Source organism: Cajanus cajan, chromosome 11 (assembly GCF_000230855.2).
Source record: "Cajanus cajan strain Asha chromosome 11, NIPB_CcT2T_4, whole genome shotgun sequence".
Lineage (NCBI taxonomy): Eukaryota > Viridiplantae > Streptophyta > Magnoliopsida > Fabales > Fabaceae > Cajanus > Cajanus cajan.
Window position 1 is genome coordinate 35,644,775 of NC_138527.1, and position 21,522 is coordinate 35,666,296.

Consider the following 21,522-nt stretch of genomic DNA (forward strand, 5'->3'; position numbering starts at 1 on the left):
ACATCTTATAAAAGCTTTTTTTAAGTCATCTTATAAAAGTTTTATTTATTTATTTATTTATATTAGTCAATAATAAAGAATTCAATAAATAAAATGTGACTCCCACTTCTCTTTCATTGTTTGTCAAAAGTTAAATGCCGGTGTGTACCCAAAAAAGTCAAACGTGATTGTAGTGAAAAAAGCATCATAGTAAAGAAAAAAAGAAATAAAAATAGAGAATCATTGTCTCCTTTTTTCAAATCAAACGTGGCAGGTGGCACAAAGAAATGAAGAAGGATAATATATTAATTTTATAAAAAAATAAAATATATTTTTTCATTTAAGTTTAACAAGTAATTTCAAGTTTTTTTTTTTATAAATGGAAAAAAATCAAAACAGAAAATTAAACTGTAATTAACATTAACCAAACATCTTGATCAAATAATTATAAGGCTTGGATCGAAATATCTATCTCTGTCTGTGCTTATAGTAAACATTTCCTGGTCAACTGTAATAAGATCTTTATTAATAAAGATACAACTGTCAATAAAAAAAAAAATCAGCTAAAATTTTGTTTTCTTCTTTTCATCCATGACCTTAAATTTACAAACGTTTTTTATTTCTTTTCTCTTCACTCTGGGGATCTAATAATGAATGCCTGAGGTCCCCATGAACATCAGTCGAAGCATTAGCCTATGACAACTACCTTTGGTTTTTTTCTCACCACTTAGTTGACAGATTAGGATAAGTGAAGAATTGAATTGAATAAAAGCAAAAGCAAAAGCAAAAGCAACAATGAAACCCCAGTGAGACAAAAATCTTTGGAAGTTGGAAGCAAGCATCAAAATTGGTGTTCCCTTCAATTCATTCTCCGATGGCAGAATCAATGGGGGGTGGTGACACATTGAAGGCCCACGTGGGCATGGCACTGGTGCAGCTATTCTTTGGTGGCTACCAAGTCCTCACCAAAGTGGCCCTTAATGTTGGGGTCAACCAACTTGTTTTCTGCTTCTACAGGGTTTCCCTTGCCTTCATTATTCTTGCTCCCATCGCTTTTTTTCTTGAAAGGCACGCTCTTTTTCCCTCCCTTCTTCTCTTCTCTTTCAATTCAACCATTAATGATTATGCTATACTGGAAAAAAAAAAAAAAAAAAAAGAAGAAGAGAGAACTTAATTGATTGCTATCAGAATGTAAAAGTTTTTATACTCTTATCTAATCACAAATTATTATTGGATTTACTTTTATAACAACTATTTTAACATTTTATTTTAAGTAGATTTATGATTAGTTGGTACTCGGTAGTTTATAAACTTTTACATTCACAGGATATGGCAATTAAACTTTGAAAAATGCTAAAAATAAAGTCCTTTATTTTTAATCTGGGCTTTAGCATGATCATTGTTAAACATGTCTTCATCTGAATAGCCAATTTTTTCTTCTTCTTTTTTTGAAATAGTTGGTTCATGATTCATGAATAATATCGGAGCTTTCATGACCAAAGGGTGTACTTTACAATCTTACTTCCTTAATTTTTCTAATAAAATGTTGAGTTTCAGTGCAAAGGCTCTTGCCTCTCTTGCGTGGAAGGACAAGCTAGAGTTGTAATGTAAAAATCAAGGGAAAAATCAAGGGAAAATTGCACTCAATTTCATCTCATGTTTTTTTTAAATGATATACATCATTTTTCTAATTTTTAAGGAAATATTAACCAATTTAATTTATTTATTTATCTAAATGATACATACAATTTCTTATATAAAATAATATTATTCATGTACTGTTAAGAGAGAATAAATTGTTAATACAAGTACTAACAATTGAATGAGACTTAATTTCTACTTCAATTTTAATTCCCAAAATTATATCCTAAATATTATGCATATTGCAATTAAAAAAATATATCAACTTCAAGAAATAATTTTAAATAATTCAGTTTTAGTAGAAATAGTATTCATACATAAATTTGTGGTATTAAACATATAGTTTCACATGTTTTTTTGAAATATAAATATACATTAAATTGCTCTCTTTATGAGATTTCATATTTTAAAAATATTAAATAATTTTCTCATTTTCAACACTTTCAAAAATATCTTTTTCTATATAAGTAAGTAAACAATCATTTAATTATTTATATTGCTATCAAAATTTTGACATTTTTTTCTTTTTAAAAACAGTATAATGAGTTTGGATCAGTTAGCACTCTTTAACTTTTTTATTAACTTAATTTAACTACAATTAGTATTCTTTCCATCATATAATATATCTTTTTAGGTTGTTTTACGTAGATTAGGAATAAAAAAAACTATGATTGATCTTCTTTATTATAAATAATGCAATACAATCCACATTCTAAAAAATATTATGAAGGGTATAAATGAAATAAAAGGTAATTAGTACTATATTGAAAAATCAATATGACACTTATTTTGAGACTTATTTTTTCTTTAAACACGACACTTATTATGAAACATTGACACCTATTATAAGATAGAGAGGATATTATATATACAATTAAACAATACTTCAAAAATTAAAATATTAACTTTAACTTTTTTATAAAATAAAAATACAGAATAAAGTGGTAACACTTAATTTTTAACATGACAAGTGTGTGTCTATTTCTTATGCTAGTCCCATTTTATTTTTTTTTGCCTTTTACCATTATGTATTGTTGAACAAATTTTCAAGGAAATGAAATAATTATTTTACTATAAAAAAAAATACATGACAAGTACATTATTATAAATTTATACTATGTGTATATAAAAAGTTAAAATATAAAAAATATTAGTGAGGGCATTTGTCCCACTATGATTCATGTGGATAAGTCCCTAACTGAGAAATTATTTTCAAAATTTAAGAATAATAAAAATTTGGTTAAAACCTTTATTTGGTCCCTTATAATATTTTTTTGTTTTAATTTAGTCTCACTTTAATTTTTTGTTTCAATTTGGTCCCCAATAACTTAAATTATTGCAATTTGGGACTTCCGTCCAAATGATTTAAACGGAGTTAACTATTGGCTACGTGGATGCCACGTAGATGCATAGGTGGATGCCAAATTTCATGAATACACCTAGAACCAGAACGACCCGTTTTGAAACCAGAACGGTCCATTCTGCTTGCATATGTTACGTTTTAATTTTGCAACCAGAACGGGCTGTTCCAAATGCAAATTTAACACACCATGAGTGCATCAGAACGGGCCGTTCTGAAACCAGAATGGGCCAGAACAGCCCGTTCCAGAACGCCAACTCCATGCATGCGTTGACAAAAATGCCACAATGTGATTCAAAAATTGAAAATAAAAATTCATAACATATCATAAATTCAAAGACAGAAACATGGTTCAGAAACTAAAAACAAAAATTCAGAACATAATATATACTAAAAAAGTTCAAAGAAATTACTAAGAAAGGAAATCATCTAGGTAACGCTGAAGGGAAACCGTAAACCACAAAAATTCAGGTTGTACCTCCTTAAGGGAAGGTTGTTATTGTTGGGGTACATCGTCAATGACTTCAAGGGGAAACACCGTTTCGTTTCATTCTTGACTGTATAATGTCAATTTGGTAGTAAGTGGTTCACTCCAGTTTGACTAGTAATGAAATAAAACCTGCTACCATTGTCTTTAGTGATACACTGCATCGTCCTTAATGATACACTGTATAGCCCAAATGTTTAGCAATTGAAATTATCAATCCCCATTGACAATATTACCAAATTTAGTGTCCAAATGATTCTGGAACCAAAATGGGCCGTTCTGGTTCCAGGTGTATTCAAGAAATTTGGCATCCACCTACGCATCTACGTGGCATCCACCTGACATTCACGTGGCCAACAGTTAAATCCGTTTAAATCATTTGGACGGAAGTCCCAAATTGTAATAATTTAAATTATTGGGGACTAAATTGAAACTAAAAATTAAAGTGGGACAAAATTGAAACAAAAAAATATTATTAAGGACCAAATAAGGGTTTTAACCTAAAATTTTTTATAAATAAAACATAATATTGTACATAATTCAAAAACAAATGATAAATACGCATATGATTGATAGAATAATATGAATTGACTTTTATTTTTATTTTTATTTTTCTCACTTTAATGATGTTCTCAAGGAGATGAATGATTTTTAAAAAACTAGAGGAAAGAAGTGAGTCATTTAAACAAAGCACAAGGAAAGGGAGTGTAATTTTCCCTAAAATCAATAAATCATTCATGTGTTTTCGTCTAAGACGTGCTAGAGATGTATTAGTTGGTTCATGATACTTATTGTATGAAATTATACACTCGAGTTTATAGATATCTCAGTTTACTCCTTGCTAGTTTAGAGCGTTTTTGGTATTTAACTGAAATCAATTGGCTTATCCTTGTTTGAGGTACATTAATGATTCCACAGACCTAGCTTAATGACCTGCTTTGCACATTTAACTGGATTACACACTCATTTTTTGAAAGTGGAAATTTATAACATGCAACTTTTTGTGCCCTCTTATGAGTTGTGATATTCTTCTCTTTATTACTGATTTGTGAGTAATGAGTATCATAAGTATTCATTTTTATCATGCTGACTGTAGACGGACTAGACCACCCATTACCAAGAAGTTACTGTTGTCATTCTTTTTCCTTGGATTGACCGGGTAAGATTTCAGGCTATAGTCACCTATTTTCTATTTTCATGATATTTGAATGGGATAGTCAATAGTGTTTTATTGATGCATATGGTATTTTTTTTCTTCTTGATTCATAATCAGGATATTTGGCAACCAGCTCTTGTTTCTTATTGGTTTAAATTATACTAATCCGACTTATGCTGCTGCTGTACAGCCAGCCGTTCCAGTCTTTACATTTCTGTTTACTGTAATTATGGGGTCAGTTTTGTTCTTATCCATTCTACTTGAGTGTTTTATGATATGTATACAGTTTATTCATTTATCATTGATTTATCTTAATGCACAATCATAATTGTAGTACAGAAATGTGTATATTCATGAAATTATTCATACACACCAGGACAATGAAGTTGCTTAATGAACTTATTCATGCAGGATAGAAAGAGTGAACTTGCTCAGATATGAAGGTCTGGCAAAGGTTGGAGGAACTATTGTCTGTGTTTCTGGTGCCATATTGATGGTTTTTTATCGTGGTCCAGCTTTGATAGGAGATGAAGAAATGGAGAATGTTGCACAAATTAAAATAAGTGCTAGAGGTCAGCAAGAGGCTTCTGGATGGTTAATCAATAGTTTACACAATCTTGGATTAGACAATTTTCAACTTGGGGTTATATTCTTGATAGGGAACACCTGCTGCATGGCTGCTTTTCTAGCCATTCAGGTATCTACATTTTTATTATATTCATTAAAGGACATTTTTTTTTAAATAAAATCCATCAAATGATTGTTCTATTAATTGTAGCATTAAGGGGAAAAAATGATCAATGCCACTTGTTGCCTTTATTACCATTTTACTAAGCCCCTCCTGCTATTTATTATTGGCATGGAAGGCTGGAATAACTCTGTTAGTTCTTTGAAATTCTCTTTTTCACACCAAGGGTTTGGATAAATTTTTTCAGAAATACTTCTAGAAAAAAATGAAAAAAAATATATTCATAAGTTAATTTGTAGAATTTTTCTCATATTAACTTCTCCAAAAGCTTATGGAGAAACTTATTTAAATTTTTCTTCTTACTTTTGTTCTCCTAGAAGTGATTCTCAATAAGTTTATCCAGTCAGGCTCCAATTATTATGACGTCTAGCAAGCTCTTTAACGGTTTCTCACTGAGTGTTCTTAGGTGTTTCTCTGAATTAGGGGGGAATGCAGCGAGGGAAAATCAATTGCAATATATTGTTTTATGTGTACCCTAAAAGCTGAAACCTTCGGAAAACACCCTTTATAAACTCTTACTTTTGCTCCCATTCCCCTCCATTTGGAACACATACTCTGATATTGGACTGACTGTGTTGCATGGATATCAGTACAGTATGAGGTACAGGTGTGGGATATGCGATTTTTGAAAAATATAAGGTATGGGTACGTTAATGTAATTTAAAAATATGTTTTTATTTACATAAAACTAAGTAAATTGTATAAATAATAATAAAAAATACAAATAAACAACACTTGTCATTTGAACTATAATATCAAGAATAAAAATTAAAAAACCTAAAGCATGATTATAATATCAAACTTGAACTATGATATACACTTTAATTATGATATATCACACTTCAATAGTTTCAATCTTATCATAATTTACATGTCTAACTTTGGTTCATCAAGAGAGAGTAATAATTTTAAGAATGTCAACCCTTTCAATTATATCCTATTCATCTCCACTAACATCCCACATGTATAACTCTCACTCTTTCTTGTGAGGAGAAGGAAATTTGTATGTATAGAAACTAAATCCTCAACTCTCTTAGACATGATATGTGCCTAAAAAGTTCTTATGTGTAGCCAAATTAAGTATCTATTTTTTTTTTTTATAAATGTTCTGGATGTGTACTCACAAGTACCCGATACGACATGAATTTTTGGAGTACCCATACTTCAGACATGTTAGACAACTTCAAAAAGGTTTGACATTTTTCTTATTGTTAAACCAATCATTTTGTACTTGTTATATCAAATGAAATGACTTTTTTCCATCACCAATATTAACATTAGACCATTCCAAATCTCTCCATTGATTAGTTCAGTTGTGCTCACTCCTCAAATTCTATGAACTGATTTAATGTGATCTTCGGTTCTTTTATTTGTGATATTGTTGGCATTAATAATTTATTGTCATTATTTTCAGGCGCCAGTATTAAAAAAGTATCCTGCAAACTTGTCTGTCACAGCATATTCATTCTTCTTTGGAGTTGTACTAATGGTGATCGCATCATTATTCATGGTTCATGAGTCAAGTGATTGGATTTTGACGCAATCAGAAATACTAGCCATTGTATATGCTGTGAGTCACTAGAATTTTAAATCAATCTCCAATTTCATGAACCCTTATTAGTCATTGTTGATCATTTGGTCCATTTATTTGATGCAACCAGTTGTTTGTCCTCTAAACATTTTGTTTATGGTTTTTATTGTCTATTGTTTTGCAAAGAACAAATTTGTTGGGATTAGATGAAAATAAATGTTTGTGTTGCATATGCTAACTTTTGTATTGTTGATAATTTTTTAGCCGAGTGTCATCATGCCAAGCATTTTGAAAAGAATATGAGAAAATTAGATCTAGTTCTTTATTTTCTAAATTTTTACCATCAAGTTCTTAAGTCAGACAATGACATGTGGATCCCCTCACCCAAATTCTACAACATATTCTTGATGGACAAGTGGATCTCCTCACCCAAATTCTACAACATATTTTTGATGGACAGTATTAAGTGTTAAAAAAATCTAATTTAATAGTTTAATTTGAAAACTTGATATATAGAAGACTTCAATGCATTTTTGCCATTCATCTTTCACATTTTTACAAATTTTGGTACTGAACATTAGATATTATTCATTTTTTCACTTTATTAGTTGATTCCGAATGTATCATTTTATGTCACGTCATATATATATATATGTTACATCAAAAATTCATGTCAACAATTAACATATTACATCAATGGTCAATTAATTGGTGACAAAAATGAAAAATTTTGAAAGTTGGATGAGAAAATTAGTAAAAATGTGAAATATAGGTAACAAACAGAGCAATTAATCTTATATAGAATTAGATGGAAGTTTCATCCTAAAAATGTATCCAGAATATCACTAATGTAATTTTTGTAAAGCATTTAATTAAACACAAAATGTGTCCTAGTGTGACCCCAACTCATCTGTATGAACCACGTAGATATGCTTACCTAATCAACTCAACTAAGAACTGACCTTTTGGGCAAAAGCCACAATATTGTTTCTACCTAGCAATAGAAATAGTTAAGCTTGAGACTTCAGAATAAGTTGGGATTTTGCTGTGATGTTTAGCAATTTGTTTTGTCTGGTGAAGCAAGATTGTTAAATGGAGGACAAAAATGACCTGCATTCTAGCACAGAAGTGAAAGTTGACATCAATGTTTCATTGAAAATTGTATTTAGGTAATATAACAGTGGAATGAAAACTACTATTGTAGAGCGAGGTGGGAGTTTTATTTAAGGGATGAATAGATTGAAAGTATTCTTCTGTATATATGTCGAGTTCTTAAACATTTTTTAATTGATTCCTCTTCTAATGGATTATTAGCATGTAGATTTTGACAAAAAAAATCTCCTTATCTATTCAGGGAACTATTGCATCTGCCCTTAACTATGCAATCGTTTCATGGAGCAATAAGATCTTGGGGCCAGCTATGGTTTCCCTTTACAACCCGCTTCAACCTGTGTTTTCTTCCCTTCTCTCCCAAATTTTCCTTGGCACTCCAATTTACTTGGGAAGGTATAGCTCCTACTCTTCAAATTATTGATGCATTCTTTTCTAAATTGATCAAGTGGCTTCAAACTACTCACCAATTGTGAAGGGTAAAACATTAAGAAAAAAGAACAAATCATATATGTAGTGCTTGTCTAATGATCTTTTATATTGTTATCTAAGTGCAAACTAATATGTATGATAAGTTTATAAACTTTTATAATAACGACTCTAAAAATCAAATCAATAATATTTTTTTAATTAGTTGACAGTGTTAAAAATTTAATACTAATATAGCATACCTATTAAACTTAAAAAAAAATGCAATCCACTGCTTCATTTTTTGAAACAAGTTTACTAATAGTACTTAATAAAAGGATAAAACATCCATATAATACTATAAAGATACTGTTTGGTTAAAGTTTCACATCAATAATATATAAAATAAAATATTTTATTAAATATTTATAGATATTATCGAACTAAAACTGTAATTCTAATTAAACGTATAAATATTGTATCTAAGTTTTGTGATTAATAAAATCCCTTAAATAGTTGAAGTTAACGAAGTTTCACTTCTTTCTACTGCATTGCGTTCTGACATTATTATTGTATTTAGAAGCTTTATCTTATTCTTATTTTTTAATCCATGTGATGATAGCATCATAGGGGGATCTTTAATCATTGCTGGTCTGTACATAGTTACTTGGGCATCTTATAGAGAAAAACAGGCAACTTTGGGAGTTACTCCTCATGCCTCTTCTGTCTCTGAACCACTTATTCATGAAAAAAGTTCAGACCAGGGAGGTCACATTTCTTCGGGGTCCTCCAGCATATCCTGAAACTCAGTCATCAGATAAAGAAAATTAGCTATAGAATGCGAATGCCTTGTGAAAATTTGTCTCATGTATTTGGCCATGTAAATGTGAAATGTTGTTTGTGGACAAACTGTTCATGTAAATGTAATGTTTCGTCTGAATTTTCAAATATGATGTGTATTATCCGTATTACGAAGCCGAGCTCCGAGCTCGGCACGACAACGCAAGCGATCTCAGACGCGCACCGCGTGACATCAGCTCGGCATTTAAGTGAATCATAACTGATCTTCGAGGATCTCGCCCCAGACGAGGTCCGTTATCTAATCATATTACATCTCATCTCAGGCCCAAGGCCCAAAGCAACCCTAAATCACACCAAGGTACGTGCATTACATATACGAGACTAATACTCACACAAACACTAACTTTAGTATCGGAGTCTCTTTTGCAGGTACCACCCCCATCTTGGAGCACCAACGTACCAGTAAAGGAGGCTCACCGATCTTACCTGGCAGATCAGCTCTACAGCAGATTTCCGGTAAGAACATTTGGCTCCCACCGTCGGGCCGATCAAGACAACTCTTATCGGCCACGCCTATGGTTTTCACCAGAAGCCATAGTAGACGCACGACAGACGATGCAAACCACTCATCTACCATGGATAACGAAGCAACGTTGAGGAGACTAATCGATCAGGTCGAACAGATGCCGCCGATCTGCAAAGCATGCGTGCCCAGCACGACACCGGTCTAGCCGCAATATGGACCGCTAATGAGGTCGACCTAGTGGCTCTGCGCGCGGAAAACAAGAGGATTCGCGCTCAACCCCAGCGGCGACACTCTGATCATCCCCCCGGCCCTCAACCCAACCCTGGCAGAGCAGTGTGAGCCGAGGTAAACCAGGAAGCAGGATCAACTCCCCCACAGGGAGTGATCAACACAATTGCAGGCGGCTTCGCAGGAGGGGGAGCCAGCAGCTCCGCCCGGAAAAAACACCTGCGCAACGTCAACCACGTACAATTCACCACCTCTGCTTCGCACCAGAGCTCGCCGACGATCACTTTCACCGACGATGACTATACCGGGGTCAACCCCAACCAGGATGATCCCATGGTTATCGCCGTGACATTAGCCAATTGGGAGGTTCACAAGACCCTGGTCGACTAAGGGAGCTCGGCCGACATCCTATATTGGCCAACGTTCCTCAGGTTAGACGTCCCCCACTCTCTCATACAACCTCACACAGAACCCGTAGTCGGTTTTGCAGGAAGGAGCGTTCACACTCGGGGGTACGTGGACCTACTGACGACTTTCGGAGCACCTCCGGATTCAAGGCGGGTCATGGTTCGATACCTCCTCGTGGAAGCCGACACCTCTTATAACATCATCATCGGCAGGCCGACCTTGAATCAACTCGGAGCGGTGGTGTCCACCCCACACCTCACCATGAAATTCCCAGGGCATGATGGGAAGATTATCTCCGTCAAAGCGAATCAGAAGATGGCACGACAATGCTACACCGAAAGCCTGAAAATCACCTCACTCGGTGAACAGTGCAAGAGCAACCTTACCACCGTGGCTCACTCCAACCACGAAGAAATCACCAACCTCGATCCAAGATCCGACGCTCATGACAAGCAGCCTAGCCCTGTTGACGAACTCGATGACTTCCAGGTCGGGGAACTCCTCGGGCAAACCACGAAGATCAGCAGACAGTTGAATCCGGAGTTGCGGCAACAACTTGAAGCGAAAATCCTCAAGAATGTCGACCTCTTCGCCTGGTCTAGCGCTGACATGCCAGGCATAGACGCCGATTTCATCTGCCACAGGCTAGCCATACACAAGGAGGCAAAACCAATCGCCCAGAGGAAGAGGAAGGTTGGCGGCGAAAGACAGGAGGCCATCATCGCCGAAACACAGAAATTGCTCAACGCAGGCTTCATCCGTGAAGTCAGTTACACCACATGGCTGGCGAACGTGGTCCTGGTAAAGAAGAACTCGGGGAAGTGGCGTATGTGCGTCGACTATACCGACCTAAACAAAGCATGTCCCAAGGACTCATACCCTTTGCCGAGCATTGACAGGTTAGTCGACGGAGCCTCCGGACACGCCCTCCTCAGTTTTCTCGACGCCTACTCTGGGTATAACCAGATAATGATGTACCTACCTGATGAAGTGCACACGTCCTTCATCACCGACCACACCAACTACTGCTACCGGGTGATGCCCTTCGGCCTCAAAAACACGGGGGCAACCTACCAGCGGCTGATGGATAAGGTCTTCCATCAACAGATCGGGAGAAATATGGAAGTTTACGTCGACGACATGGTAGTCAAAACCACCTTGCCGACAGATCACGTTGTCGATCTCGCCGAAGTATTCGCCCAGGTCAGAAAGCATAACATGCGCCTCAACCCGGAGAAATGTGTCTTTGGTGTCCGAGGAGGAAAGTTCCTCGGCTTCATGATTACCAGCAAAGGAATCGAGGCCAACCCCGAGAAGTGCAAAGCCATCATCCAGATGTAAAGCCCACAAACGGTGAAAGAGGTCCAATGCCTGGCCGGACGATTAGTCTCACTGTCCCGCTTCATTCCCAAACTCGCGGAGAAGGCGGGACCAATCTTCACTCTGCTAAAAAAGCTAAAAGATTTCCTGTGGATAGATCAGTGCGAAGAAGCTTTCCAAAGCTTCAAAACCTTCCTCACAACTCCACCGATCCTACAGAGACCGGATCACAACACCGACCTCCTCCTCTACTTGGCAGTAGCAGAAAATGCCATCAGCGCAGTTATCGTACAAGAGCACCAAAAGATACAGACACCTATCTACTTCATCAGCCGAGTCCTCCAAGACGCGGAGAGGAGATACCAAATGATCGAGAAGCTGGCATTGGCGCTTGTCACCGCAGCCCGGCGGCTCCGACCCTACTTCCAGAGCCACCAGGTGGTAGTCAAAACTGATTATCCCATCAAGCAAATTCTGCGAAAGCCTGAGCTCGCCGGACGGATGATTGCGTGGTCAGTAGAATTATCTGAGTTTGGCATCTAGTACGAAAGTCGCGGACCCCTGAAAGCCCAATGCCTGGCCGACTTCGTAGCCGAGCTCACGCCTGCTTCTGCCGAGGAACCCCAGGTATGGACTTTACATGTTGACGGATCCTCCAACTCTAAGGGTGGTGGTGCAGGCATCATATTGGAAGGACCAAACCAAGTCACCCTGGAGCAATCCCTCAAATTTGGCTTCAAAGTGACCAACAACCAGGCGGAGTACGAGGCACTTCTCGCTCGACTAAGGCTAGCTCGCGACCTCGGAGCTCGAAAGGTGAGTTGCAACAGCGACTCAAAACTCATGGTGGAGCAGCTCAACGGGACGTACCAGGTAAAGGACACCCTGCTGCAGCGGTACTTTCACATTGCGTCCCACCAGATCTCGTCCTTCGACGAATTCACCATAAAGCACGTGCCACGAGAACAAAACACCCGCGCCGACCTCCTGTCAAAGCTCGCCAGCACTAAAAGGTCTGGACAGCACCGAACCATCATCCAGGAAACATTGCACTCACCCAGCTTAGACGACAAAGTCATCAATGTCAACGACAACGAAGACCTGGGATGGATGACAGACATCTGGGGATACTTGAAAGAAGGAACCCTACCCGAGGACAAAGACGAAGCTCGGAAGATAAGGATGAGATCAGCTAAGTTCATCATCATCGGAGATGAGTTATTCAAGCGTGGCATTTCCTCTCCGCTGCTCAAATGCCTGACTGCGTCTCAGGAAACCTACGTCATCAGGGAAATTCACCAGGGGATATGTGGCATGCATTCCGGGGCGCGCTCAATGGCGACTAGAGTACTCCGAGTTGGATACTACTGGCCCACTCTGAAGTCGGATTGCCAAAGCCACATCCAAAAATGCAAAGAATGCCAGCAGTTCGGCAACGCACACCGACAACCGTCCGAAACCCTCCACCACATGATGTCGGCGTGGCCTTTCTCCAAATGGGGAATGGACATCCTCGAACCATTCCCCCCTGAGAAAGGCCAACTAAAGTTCCTCCTGGTAGCGATCGACTTCTTCACCAAGTGGATCGAAGCATGTCCACTCGCCAAAATCACCACTGAGAACGTGCGGAAGTTCACCTGGAAGAATATCATCTGCAGGTTCAGAATCCCTCACGCCCTCGTTACCGACAACGGTCGACAGTTCATCGCACAGGAATTCGAAGACTTCCTCCACGATCTCGGAATTAAACACCTTTCGACCTCGGTGGAACACCCCCAGACCAATGGCCAGGCCGAAGCTGCCAACAAGGTCATCTTCCGGGAACTCAAAAAGCGACTAGGAAACGCCAAAGGGCAGTGGCCCGATGAACTCCCCAGCATCCTCTGGGCGTATCATTGCACCCCCCAGTCAACCACACAAGAGACGCCTTACAGGCTGACCTACGGAGCTGACGCAATGATCCTAGTAGAAGTAGGCGAAAAATCCCACAGACGCCAAGTCTTCAACGGCGAACAGAATGCCCAAGAACTGGCGGCTGACCTCGACTTGGTGGATGAGCTTAGAAACGAAGCTCAAATCCACGAAGAAGCCTGCAAGCTCCGAGCTTCCCGAAGATACAACACCCGAGTAAAACCTTGCTCGTTCCGAGTAAGTGACTTGGTATGGCGACTACTAGGCGAAGCAAGAAAGGACACGTCAGATGGGAAACTCGCACCCACTTGGGGTGGCCCCTTCCGAGTTACAGAAGACTTGGAAAATGGAGCATATGGACTGGAAGAACTCAGCGGCAAACCTATACTGCGAACTTGGAATGCTACGCATCTCAAGTTTTATTTTAGTTGAACTTTGTATGAATGAGTTGTGCACTCTTTTCCCGCCTCAGTCTTTTGTCCCAAAAAATAGAAAGATGGGTTTTGGCTGAGAGGGTTTTTAACGAGGCACATTTACATAATCAATAAAATGACTCATTCCATTCAACTTACACCTTTTTCACATCATTTTACGTCTATCCTCAAATGAAGGTCGAGTCCGAACCTAGGTTTATTAAGGTCAAGTTTGAACATTCTCGAAAATCTAAGGTCGAGTCTGAACCTCGGTTTATTAAGGTCAAGTTTGAACCCTCACAAAAATCTAAGGCCGAGTTCGAACCTCGGTTTATTAAGGTCAAGTTTGAACCTCCACGAAAATCCGAGGTCGAATTCGAACCTCGATGAAACACATATCACTCCAAATCTGAGGTCGAGCACGAACCACTTATCCGAGGTCGAATTCGAACCTCGATGAAACACATATCACTCCAAATCTAAGGTCAAACACGAACCACTTATCCGAGGTCGAATTCGAACCTTGATGAACCACATATCACTCCAAGTCCGAGGTCAAATTTGAACCTCGGCAGGATTAAGGTCAAGTTTGAACCTTCACAAAAAACTACGGTCAAGTTTGAACCTTCACGAAAACCTCGATTTTATTACGGTCAAGTTTGAACCATCACAAAAAGCTAAGGTCGAGCTCAAACCTCGGTTTCATTACGGTAAAATTTAAACCTTTACGTAAAAAAAAAAATATATATATATATATACAAGCAAAGTTCCTAGGATTCAACACTTGAGTTCAAAACAGAAATAAATTACGATTACAAAATTGGCCTACATAGAGGCATTATCGCTGGAACTATCCTCAACGTCATCCTCCTTGACCAGCTTCCCGAAGCGAACGACCTTCTCCACATGCAAGCCGGAGAAGTCGAACCCTGGCGCAAGGAGCCTGGCCTGATGAGCAGCCTTGAGGAAGCCCCTCTTATGCTCCACCACGATGGAGCGCTCGACCTCCTCAAGTCTCCTCTACAATGCCGCCTTCTCGGCCTCCAGCGACGAAAGGTCTACTCTCTGGGCAGCAATCTCCTGCTCTTTGTTGCCAATAATGACCTCATCGCGGAGACGCTCCTCGGTTACTAACACCAGCTCGCCCTTCAAAAATGCGACCTCATCTTCCAGAGAGCGAACCTGCTCCCGAGAAGACATCACCTCGCCCCGGGACGAGGTAACCAGCCCCTGCAGCTCACCAACCCGAGAAGCATACTCTTCGTTGGAGCGAAGGGCGATCTCCAAGGACTTCTAGGCCCTGGCAAGGCCCCCCTCGCTGCCTGGAGCTCGGCTCCCTGCATCTTCGCTTCACCGATGGCAGCAGTCAGAACCCCGTTCTCCCCCTTCAGGACTTTATTCTCATCCTTCAGAGGCTGAACAAGGCTCCTCAGTTTCGCAATGTCCTCCTGCTGCCTTGACCACTTGTGTTTCCAGTAATCCACAATGGCCGTTCCTCGCTGAAGGAAGATCTGGGTGGCATCAAAACTTCCCATTGGCCCGGCCGACTCGATCATCGCCTGATCAGCCGTGCTCAACGACCCCCTCGGGAAAAACTTCTCCAGAGTCACCGCGGCGCTCCACAAAGAGTTGACCTCCTCCGACACACTCAAGTGCTCCAGACGCAAGGGCGCGCCCTCTTGCGCATAGCGATACGCAAGGTACGGCCGCTTCGGCCTCGGAACTGGACCAGGGGTAGGGAGCCCGGAGCTCGACCCCTCCCTACGGACCTCGGCGGAAGTAGGCGCAGATACCCCAGTGCCGCTCCCCGCCTGCAAAAAGCAAGAACACTCTTCTAAGAACAAATGTAAACAGAAGGGTAAAACGCCAAATACCACAGAAGGGCCAACGACTTACCTCGCCAACCGGAGCAACAGGTACTGCACCCCGGATCACTTCCTCGGCGGCATCCACTGCCTATAGAAAACAACCTCAAGTCAAAAATGAAGAAAATAGAAACAAGACTAAGAAAAGAAAAATACTCACCACGGCAACCCGCTCAATAGCTTGAGCCGGCACCTTGCCGGGTTGAACAACTGGCTCAGCAGCCAACGCCACCTCTTCGGCAGCCACACGATCGATCCCCTCCGACGGCGGACTCTCAGCACGGTCCACCACCCCAGCTTCCACAACCTGGGAGGCAACCTCCCCTATCTCATGAGGGGCAGAGGTCCCCCCGATCTTTCTCCCACCCCTCTTTCGTTTTCGGTTGATTTTCAGAGGGGAAACCTCCTCCTCTGGAGGCTCGGAAACCCCAAGCTCGGTCACGTTAAAGCAAGGCTTCAGCTCAAGCCACAAGTCTTTTCCTATAAGGCCTACAGACAAAAAATAAGGCACATCTGCAAAGAAGGATTACACAAACCTCAACAAAATACCAAGATGCAAAATAATCACCCTCCAGGTCCCTCTCCCTGTGCACCGAGTTCGCAAGCCACAAGATCGACTTGTAATTCAACGGGCGAGGCAAAGCCGAGTGATTCTTAACGACGGCAGCCTCCGAAGCCGTCAACTCCAAAGGGTTCACCCCGTGAAACCTAGACGGTTTAGGGCACCAGTAAAAGGGGAACTTCGGCAGTCCACCAAAGTAGAAATCCCCATCCTCCAAAGGGTCGACGTCACGAGGACTACCCGGAAAAACTCGGATTTGAAATTCTTATAAGATTGGGAGTAAAGAGTGAATAAACCCTCTTCTTTACTCCCGTTCAAAGAAAGAATGCCATACGGCGGAACGCCTAGCTTCAGCTGATAGAAATGAAGGAAAACGCGAAGGGACAACTCCAGCCCTAGGACCGCACACAGGACCTGAAACACCCTCAAAAAACCCCCAACTATTGGGGTGCAGCTGACAAGGGGCCGCGTTGATGTAGTTCAAGAAATCACACTCAAACTGAGTGAAAGGAAGACAAACGCCTAGGTCCCTGAAGAAACTCTGATAAACATAAAAGTGGGGGGGATCGGTCGACTTCCCCATGAACACACCCTCACCAGCCAGACAGGGCTCGAGCCGAATCATCCGGGAAATGGTGGGGTCGCAAATCCGGTGCATCTCCCAAACCGCATCGACCTCTAGACGCGACCTGAACACACTTTGGATGCCCCCCATCTCGCGCTTGACCCAGTCGTAACCAGGAACACCTGACTCCAGGTCCTTAGGCGGGGGCGGGTCTCTCCTCTCGGCGACACCCTTCCCAGTAGCCGCCGCCTTGCCGCGCGCCTTGCCCCTGGCAGGCGCAGAAGAACCGGCGCCACGACCACCAGCCATCAAGCAAACTCGAAGAAAGATTGTGAAAACGAAGACGAAAGACGAACGAAAGCAAGAAAGCTAGGAACGAGAAGGCACAGAGGACTATCGTACCCAAGAAGCCAAAGAGTAGAAGAAAGTGGAGTGAATGGGAAGAGATGCGGGAGAGAAAAAGAAAAGGGCTTTTTCCCACATTTCAAAACCGTCACGCTACGTGTCGGTCAGGGGACACGCCTGACAACACAATTAATTGCAAACCCATCATTACATAACCGTCATTTCCCATAACGCGCCACTTGCACGTTTCCGGGAAATGAACAGTCGCGACACATGGAACCACAACGAGCAAACGTACGCGAAATGTCACCTCCCCCCAGCGAGCTCGGTCTTAACTCCTCGACCTACGGTCTTCGGAGCTCGGGGGGTTAGTGTACTATCCGTATTACGAAGTCAGGCTCCGAGCTCGGCACCACAACGCAAGCCGACCTCAGACGCGCACCGTGTGACATCAGCTCGGCATTTAAGTGAATCATAACTGATCCCCGAGGATCTCGCCCCAGACGAGGTCTGTTATCTAATCATATTACATCTCATCTCAGGTCCAAGGCCCGAAGCAACCCTAAATCACACCAAGGTACGTGCATTACATATACGAGACTAATACTCACACAAACACTAACTTTAGCATCAGAGTCTCATTTACTGATACCACCCCCATCTTGGAGCACCAACGTACCAGTAAAGGAGGCTCACCGATCTTACCTGGTAGATCAGCTATACAACAGATTTCCGGTAAGAACATGATGTTTATAAATATATCTTCAAAATCATATCTGAATTATGAAATGCAATATTTCGTCCCCTCATTAACAAAGGATACAAGTATGTCAGTTATTATCCAATGGAGAATATGATAGAAAATATATAATCTAGCATATAAAAATTAGTATGATACAAGTATGTTAGTCTTTGTATGTAATTAGGATTGAAGTTGTAAAATCTAATTAAGTGGAAAGTTACCTAAACGAGAATTTCCATCATACTAATTTCTATCATAATACTCTATCATTTCTCATTAAATTCTAAAGCTCACATTTATAATCAACAGAGTCAGCGTAGCTATTTAAGAACAAAAATAAATATATATATATATATATATATATATATATATATATATATATATATATATATATAAGAGAGCATATTTTTAAGAAAAGAAAGATTTATCTAGTAACTCATTCCATTCAAATTCATTTATTAAAAATATACTGATAGGTCATTCGATCGTTTATCAAGGAAAATTAGTTCAACACCTTATGTCTGTTCGGCATCCTTGATTGTTAATGGCATTGTGTCATCGAATAGGATTTCAATAGTTTATCTAGGAATACTAGTTTGGCATCCTGTTGAGATTTCCGTTGAAGTACTTTTGTTATAATTGAAATTTAGTTTAATTCTATCAACGGTCTCAAACACGGCAAGTATACCGGCCGTTCAAGTAGTAAAAATATCGTATCCACAGGGATTAGAAGGTAATATAAGCATTTATTGACTATTCGTGACTAAAGAATAATTCCAATTTCATAGTTTGTGCAGTGAATGCAAAGTTGTGACTATTGGAATGAAAGCTGTAAATAAATATTGTTTTGTGAGTGGAAAAGGTAAGGAATGGTATTGTGGTATTGTGAGGTTGTGGGGGTCAGATTTCACCAAACGTAACACTAATGTATCCTTAATCTCTTGTTGAATTCATTGCTTAGTCAACCCATAAGTTTACTCAAACCTAATCCCTTAGAGCAAGAGCCTAGATGTGGATATTGAATATCAATCCCTTGAGTACCCAATATCTACATCCGCATTACGGGCTAGGGTTTAAGACTACTAATGGGCTAAACTCCATTCCTAGATACATTTCCCACTAGGCATTTGTTTCAGAGCTAGTTTCAAGGGTTATTTTCCAATACCCAATGGAACCTATATCATGCAATGAGATTAAATCCAAAGCAAGCATTAAGAATAGAAACAAACACAACAACGAATAAAACAACATGTATATATATCATTAAAACCGTAAAGATTACAATAGAGTACGTTGGTTACATCTAACCCCACAAAATGGGTGAAACCACTCAACAAAGAGGGCAAATACAAAATAGAGATGGAAGAGGAAGTGAAGAACCGAAGGAAAGATCCGCACACGGACGATCCCAAGCCCTGGGAATCCCTTCCGCAGCTCCTGGAGGCGCCCAATGTGTGAATGGGGGTTTCTCCCCCGAAAATGGCTTCAAATACGAGCTTGGGGAGTCAGATTAGGGTTTCGCGCCCGGCGCATAAGTCTTCGCGCCCGGCGCGGGGCCTTCCAGATACTCTCTGCCTTAGGACAAGCCCGGCGCAATTCACATTACGCCCGGCGCAATGGCTCCCAGAGACGAAATACTCTGCTTTGCTCGCCTGGCGCGGATCACCTTGCGCCCGGCGCAGAACCTCTTCTCTGCTCCTTAGCTTCTTAGATTTCCAATCCTAAGAGTCTTCAACCCTCAAGTCTCTAGCTCAATACCTGCACAAAAAATGAGATGTATTAAGGTATTGTTAGCTAAATTTGGGTTAGTTATATCTGCACACAAAATGAACCAAAAAGAGAACAATTATATTGCAATGGTTCAAAGGATGAGTGGAATTTGTTCAATAAGTCTCATCCAAAAAGAGGTAAAATTGAGACTTAACAACTCCCCCAAACTTAGAACCTTGCTTGTCCTCAAGCAAAAGGTAATTAATCTAGCAGATAACAAGTAATGCTAGTGAGTCAATTTCTACATCCTAGTTCACTTGTATATTCTTTTCGCAAGCATGAACCTCAGATGAATTTCCGATCACAATTATTGCAATAGAACATGACAAGGTGCAAACAAAGGTTTCAAAAGAGATCAAAGAGCTGAGAAGAGTAATGACTATCTGTGTATATGTATGCATCCTCACTAGGAAAATGTTTCTCTCTATGCACACTAGTGTATCAGGGTGAGTGTTTCTCTCTAGTCTACTACTCACGCCACATAATTCAACTTTGCTATTCGTTTCCAAATGAAACCAGTGGTAAAACAAATGCAGACACTTATCACAAGGTCTTTATTAGGGCAATCTGGGTCAAGCAGGGTCAAGCGGTAGCAGTTTTATGGTTTTTCAAAGATTGAAGGTGCTATAGCTTAAGAGAGCAAATAAGATTTTACAATGATGTCCCTCTCCATACCCCATTACAACAATTTGGCACATGCCCTTTACCTGATCCAAGCCATTAGCCTTTATGAGATGCATATTTACATTTTTGCATCTTAATATTTTTGTTTTTGTTTTGCTTTGTTTTTCTCTTTTTTTTTTTTATTTATTTATTTATTTATTTATTTTGTTTTGTAATGGCTGACCACATACTTTCTTCTTCCCAAAATTTCCCATTCTTCAACTCCCCCAAACTTATTTGATGTCATCAGTTTGCTCTCTTAACCAAAGCAAGGGTTATGGTTAATTTTTCTTGGTTTTGGACAAGTGGAAGGTATGGTGTTTAGGCTTAGGAAGGTATGGGTCAAATGGAAAGTGGATATGGCTTTTTGGCTTATGTGGTTAACAAAATATGGAAATGTGAATGCCTTGATCATATAAGTGCATAACATAAGCAAACTGTAACGAGATGTTACACAAACCACCAGGGAAACTCAAGCAAAGTCTATCATGCAACCTAAGCGTAGTTCACTCATCAGTGTTTAGGCTCAAACCTCACCCGGCTATGCATCCACAAACTATCAAGCTCAGCTCAGTTCTATGATCAACATTGAAACCCGTATGCAACTAGTCATGAACTAAAGATCTAATGTGACTTGAAAATGTCTAAGGTACACACAACATAAACATCAAGCAAACTATAATCCAGAATCGACCACAAGCAAAACAAGTATCAACAAGATTAAAACCTGTGCTAAAGCAGAATATTCACAAAAAGAACCAACAGTGTAATCACCAAAAGAGATAGATATAGAAATAGTTAAAATACTGAAAATAAAAGACAGAAAAATAAATTGCAAGAAACAAAGGCAAACTAAGGTGAGCTCCATCTGCTTCCATCTATGGGGTCTGGTCATCATCATCTTTAGGGGCTGCTCCACCATCAACGGCTCCGTCTGCATCAGCAGCTCCACTCCCCCAAACTTAGGAGCCTGGTCCCCAGGC

The 21,522-nt window shown here is 40.0% G+C and overlaps 2 protein-coding genes across 7 annotated transcripts in view; both read left to right on the plus strand.

Moving 5' to 3' along the window:
• LOC109800172 (WAT1-related protein At4g19185) overlaps positions 1–21,522 on the plus strand; it is a 24,319-nt gene continuing 2,797 nt past the window's right edge. The window contains exons 1-7 of one of the 6 annotated variants that reach the window (XM_083066538.1): positions 9–1,047; positions 4,564–4,626; positions 4,741–4,857; positions 5,035–5,320; positions 6,786–6,941; positions 8,257–8,408; positions 9,043–9,368. In XM_083066538.1, the coding sequence (XP_082922664.1) occupies positions 854–1,047; positions 4,564–4,626; positions 4,741–4,857; positions 5,035–5,320; positions 6,786–6,941; positions 8,257–8,408; positions 9,043–9,223 (1,149 nt within the window). In that variant the 5' untranslated portion in view covers positions 9–853 and the 3' untranslated portion in view covers positions 9,224–9,368. Of the gene's footprint in view, positions 1,048–4,563; positions 4,627–4,739; positions 4,858–5,034; positions 5,321–6,785; positions 6,942–8,256; positions 8,409–9,042; positions 9,369–21,522 lie in introns of those variants that run through there. The other 5 variants (XM_083066541.1, XM_083066542.1, XM_083066540.1 and 2 more) reach the window with 5 other exon arrangements.
• Positions 17,964–21,522, plus strand: part of LOC145949339 (WAT1-related protein At4g19185) — a 14,727-nt gene continuing 11,168 nt past the window's right edge. The window contains exon 1 of the mRNA XM_083066545.1: positions 17,964–18,099. The gene's annotated coding sequence lies outside the window, so the exon portion shown is untranslated. The remainder of the gene's footprint in view (positions 18,100–21,522) is intronic.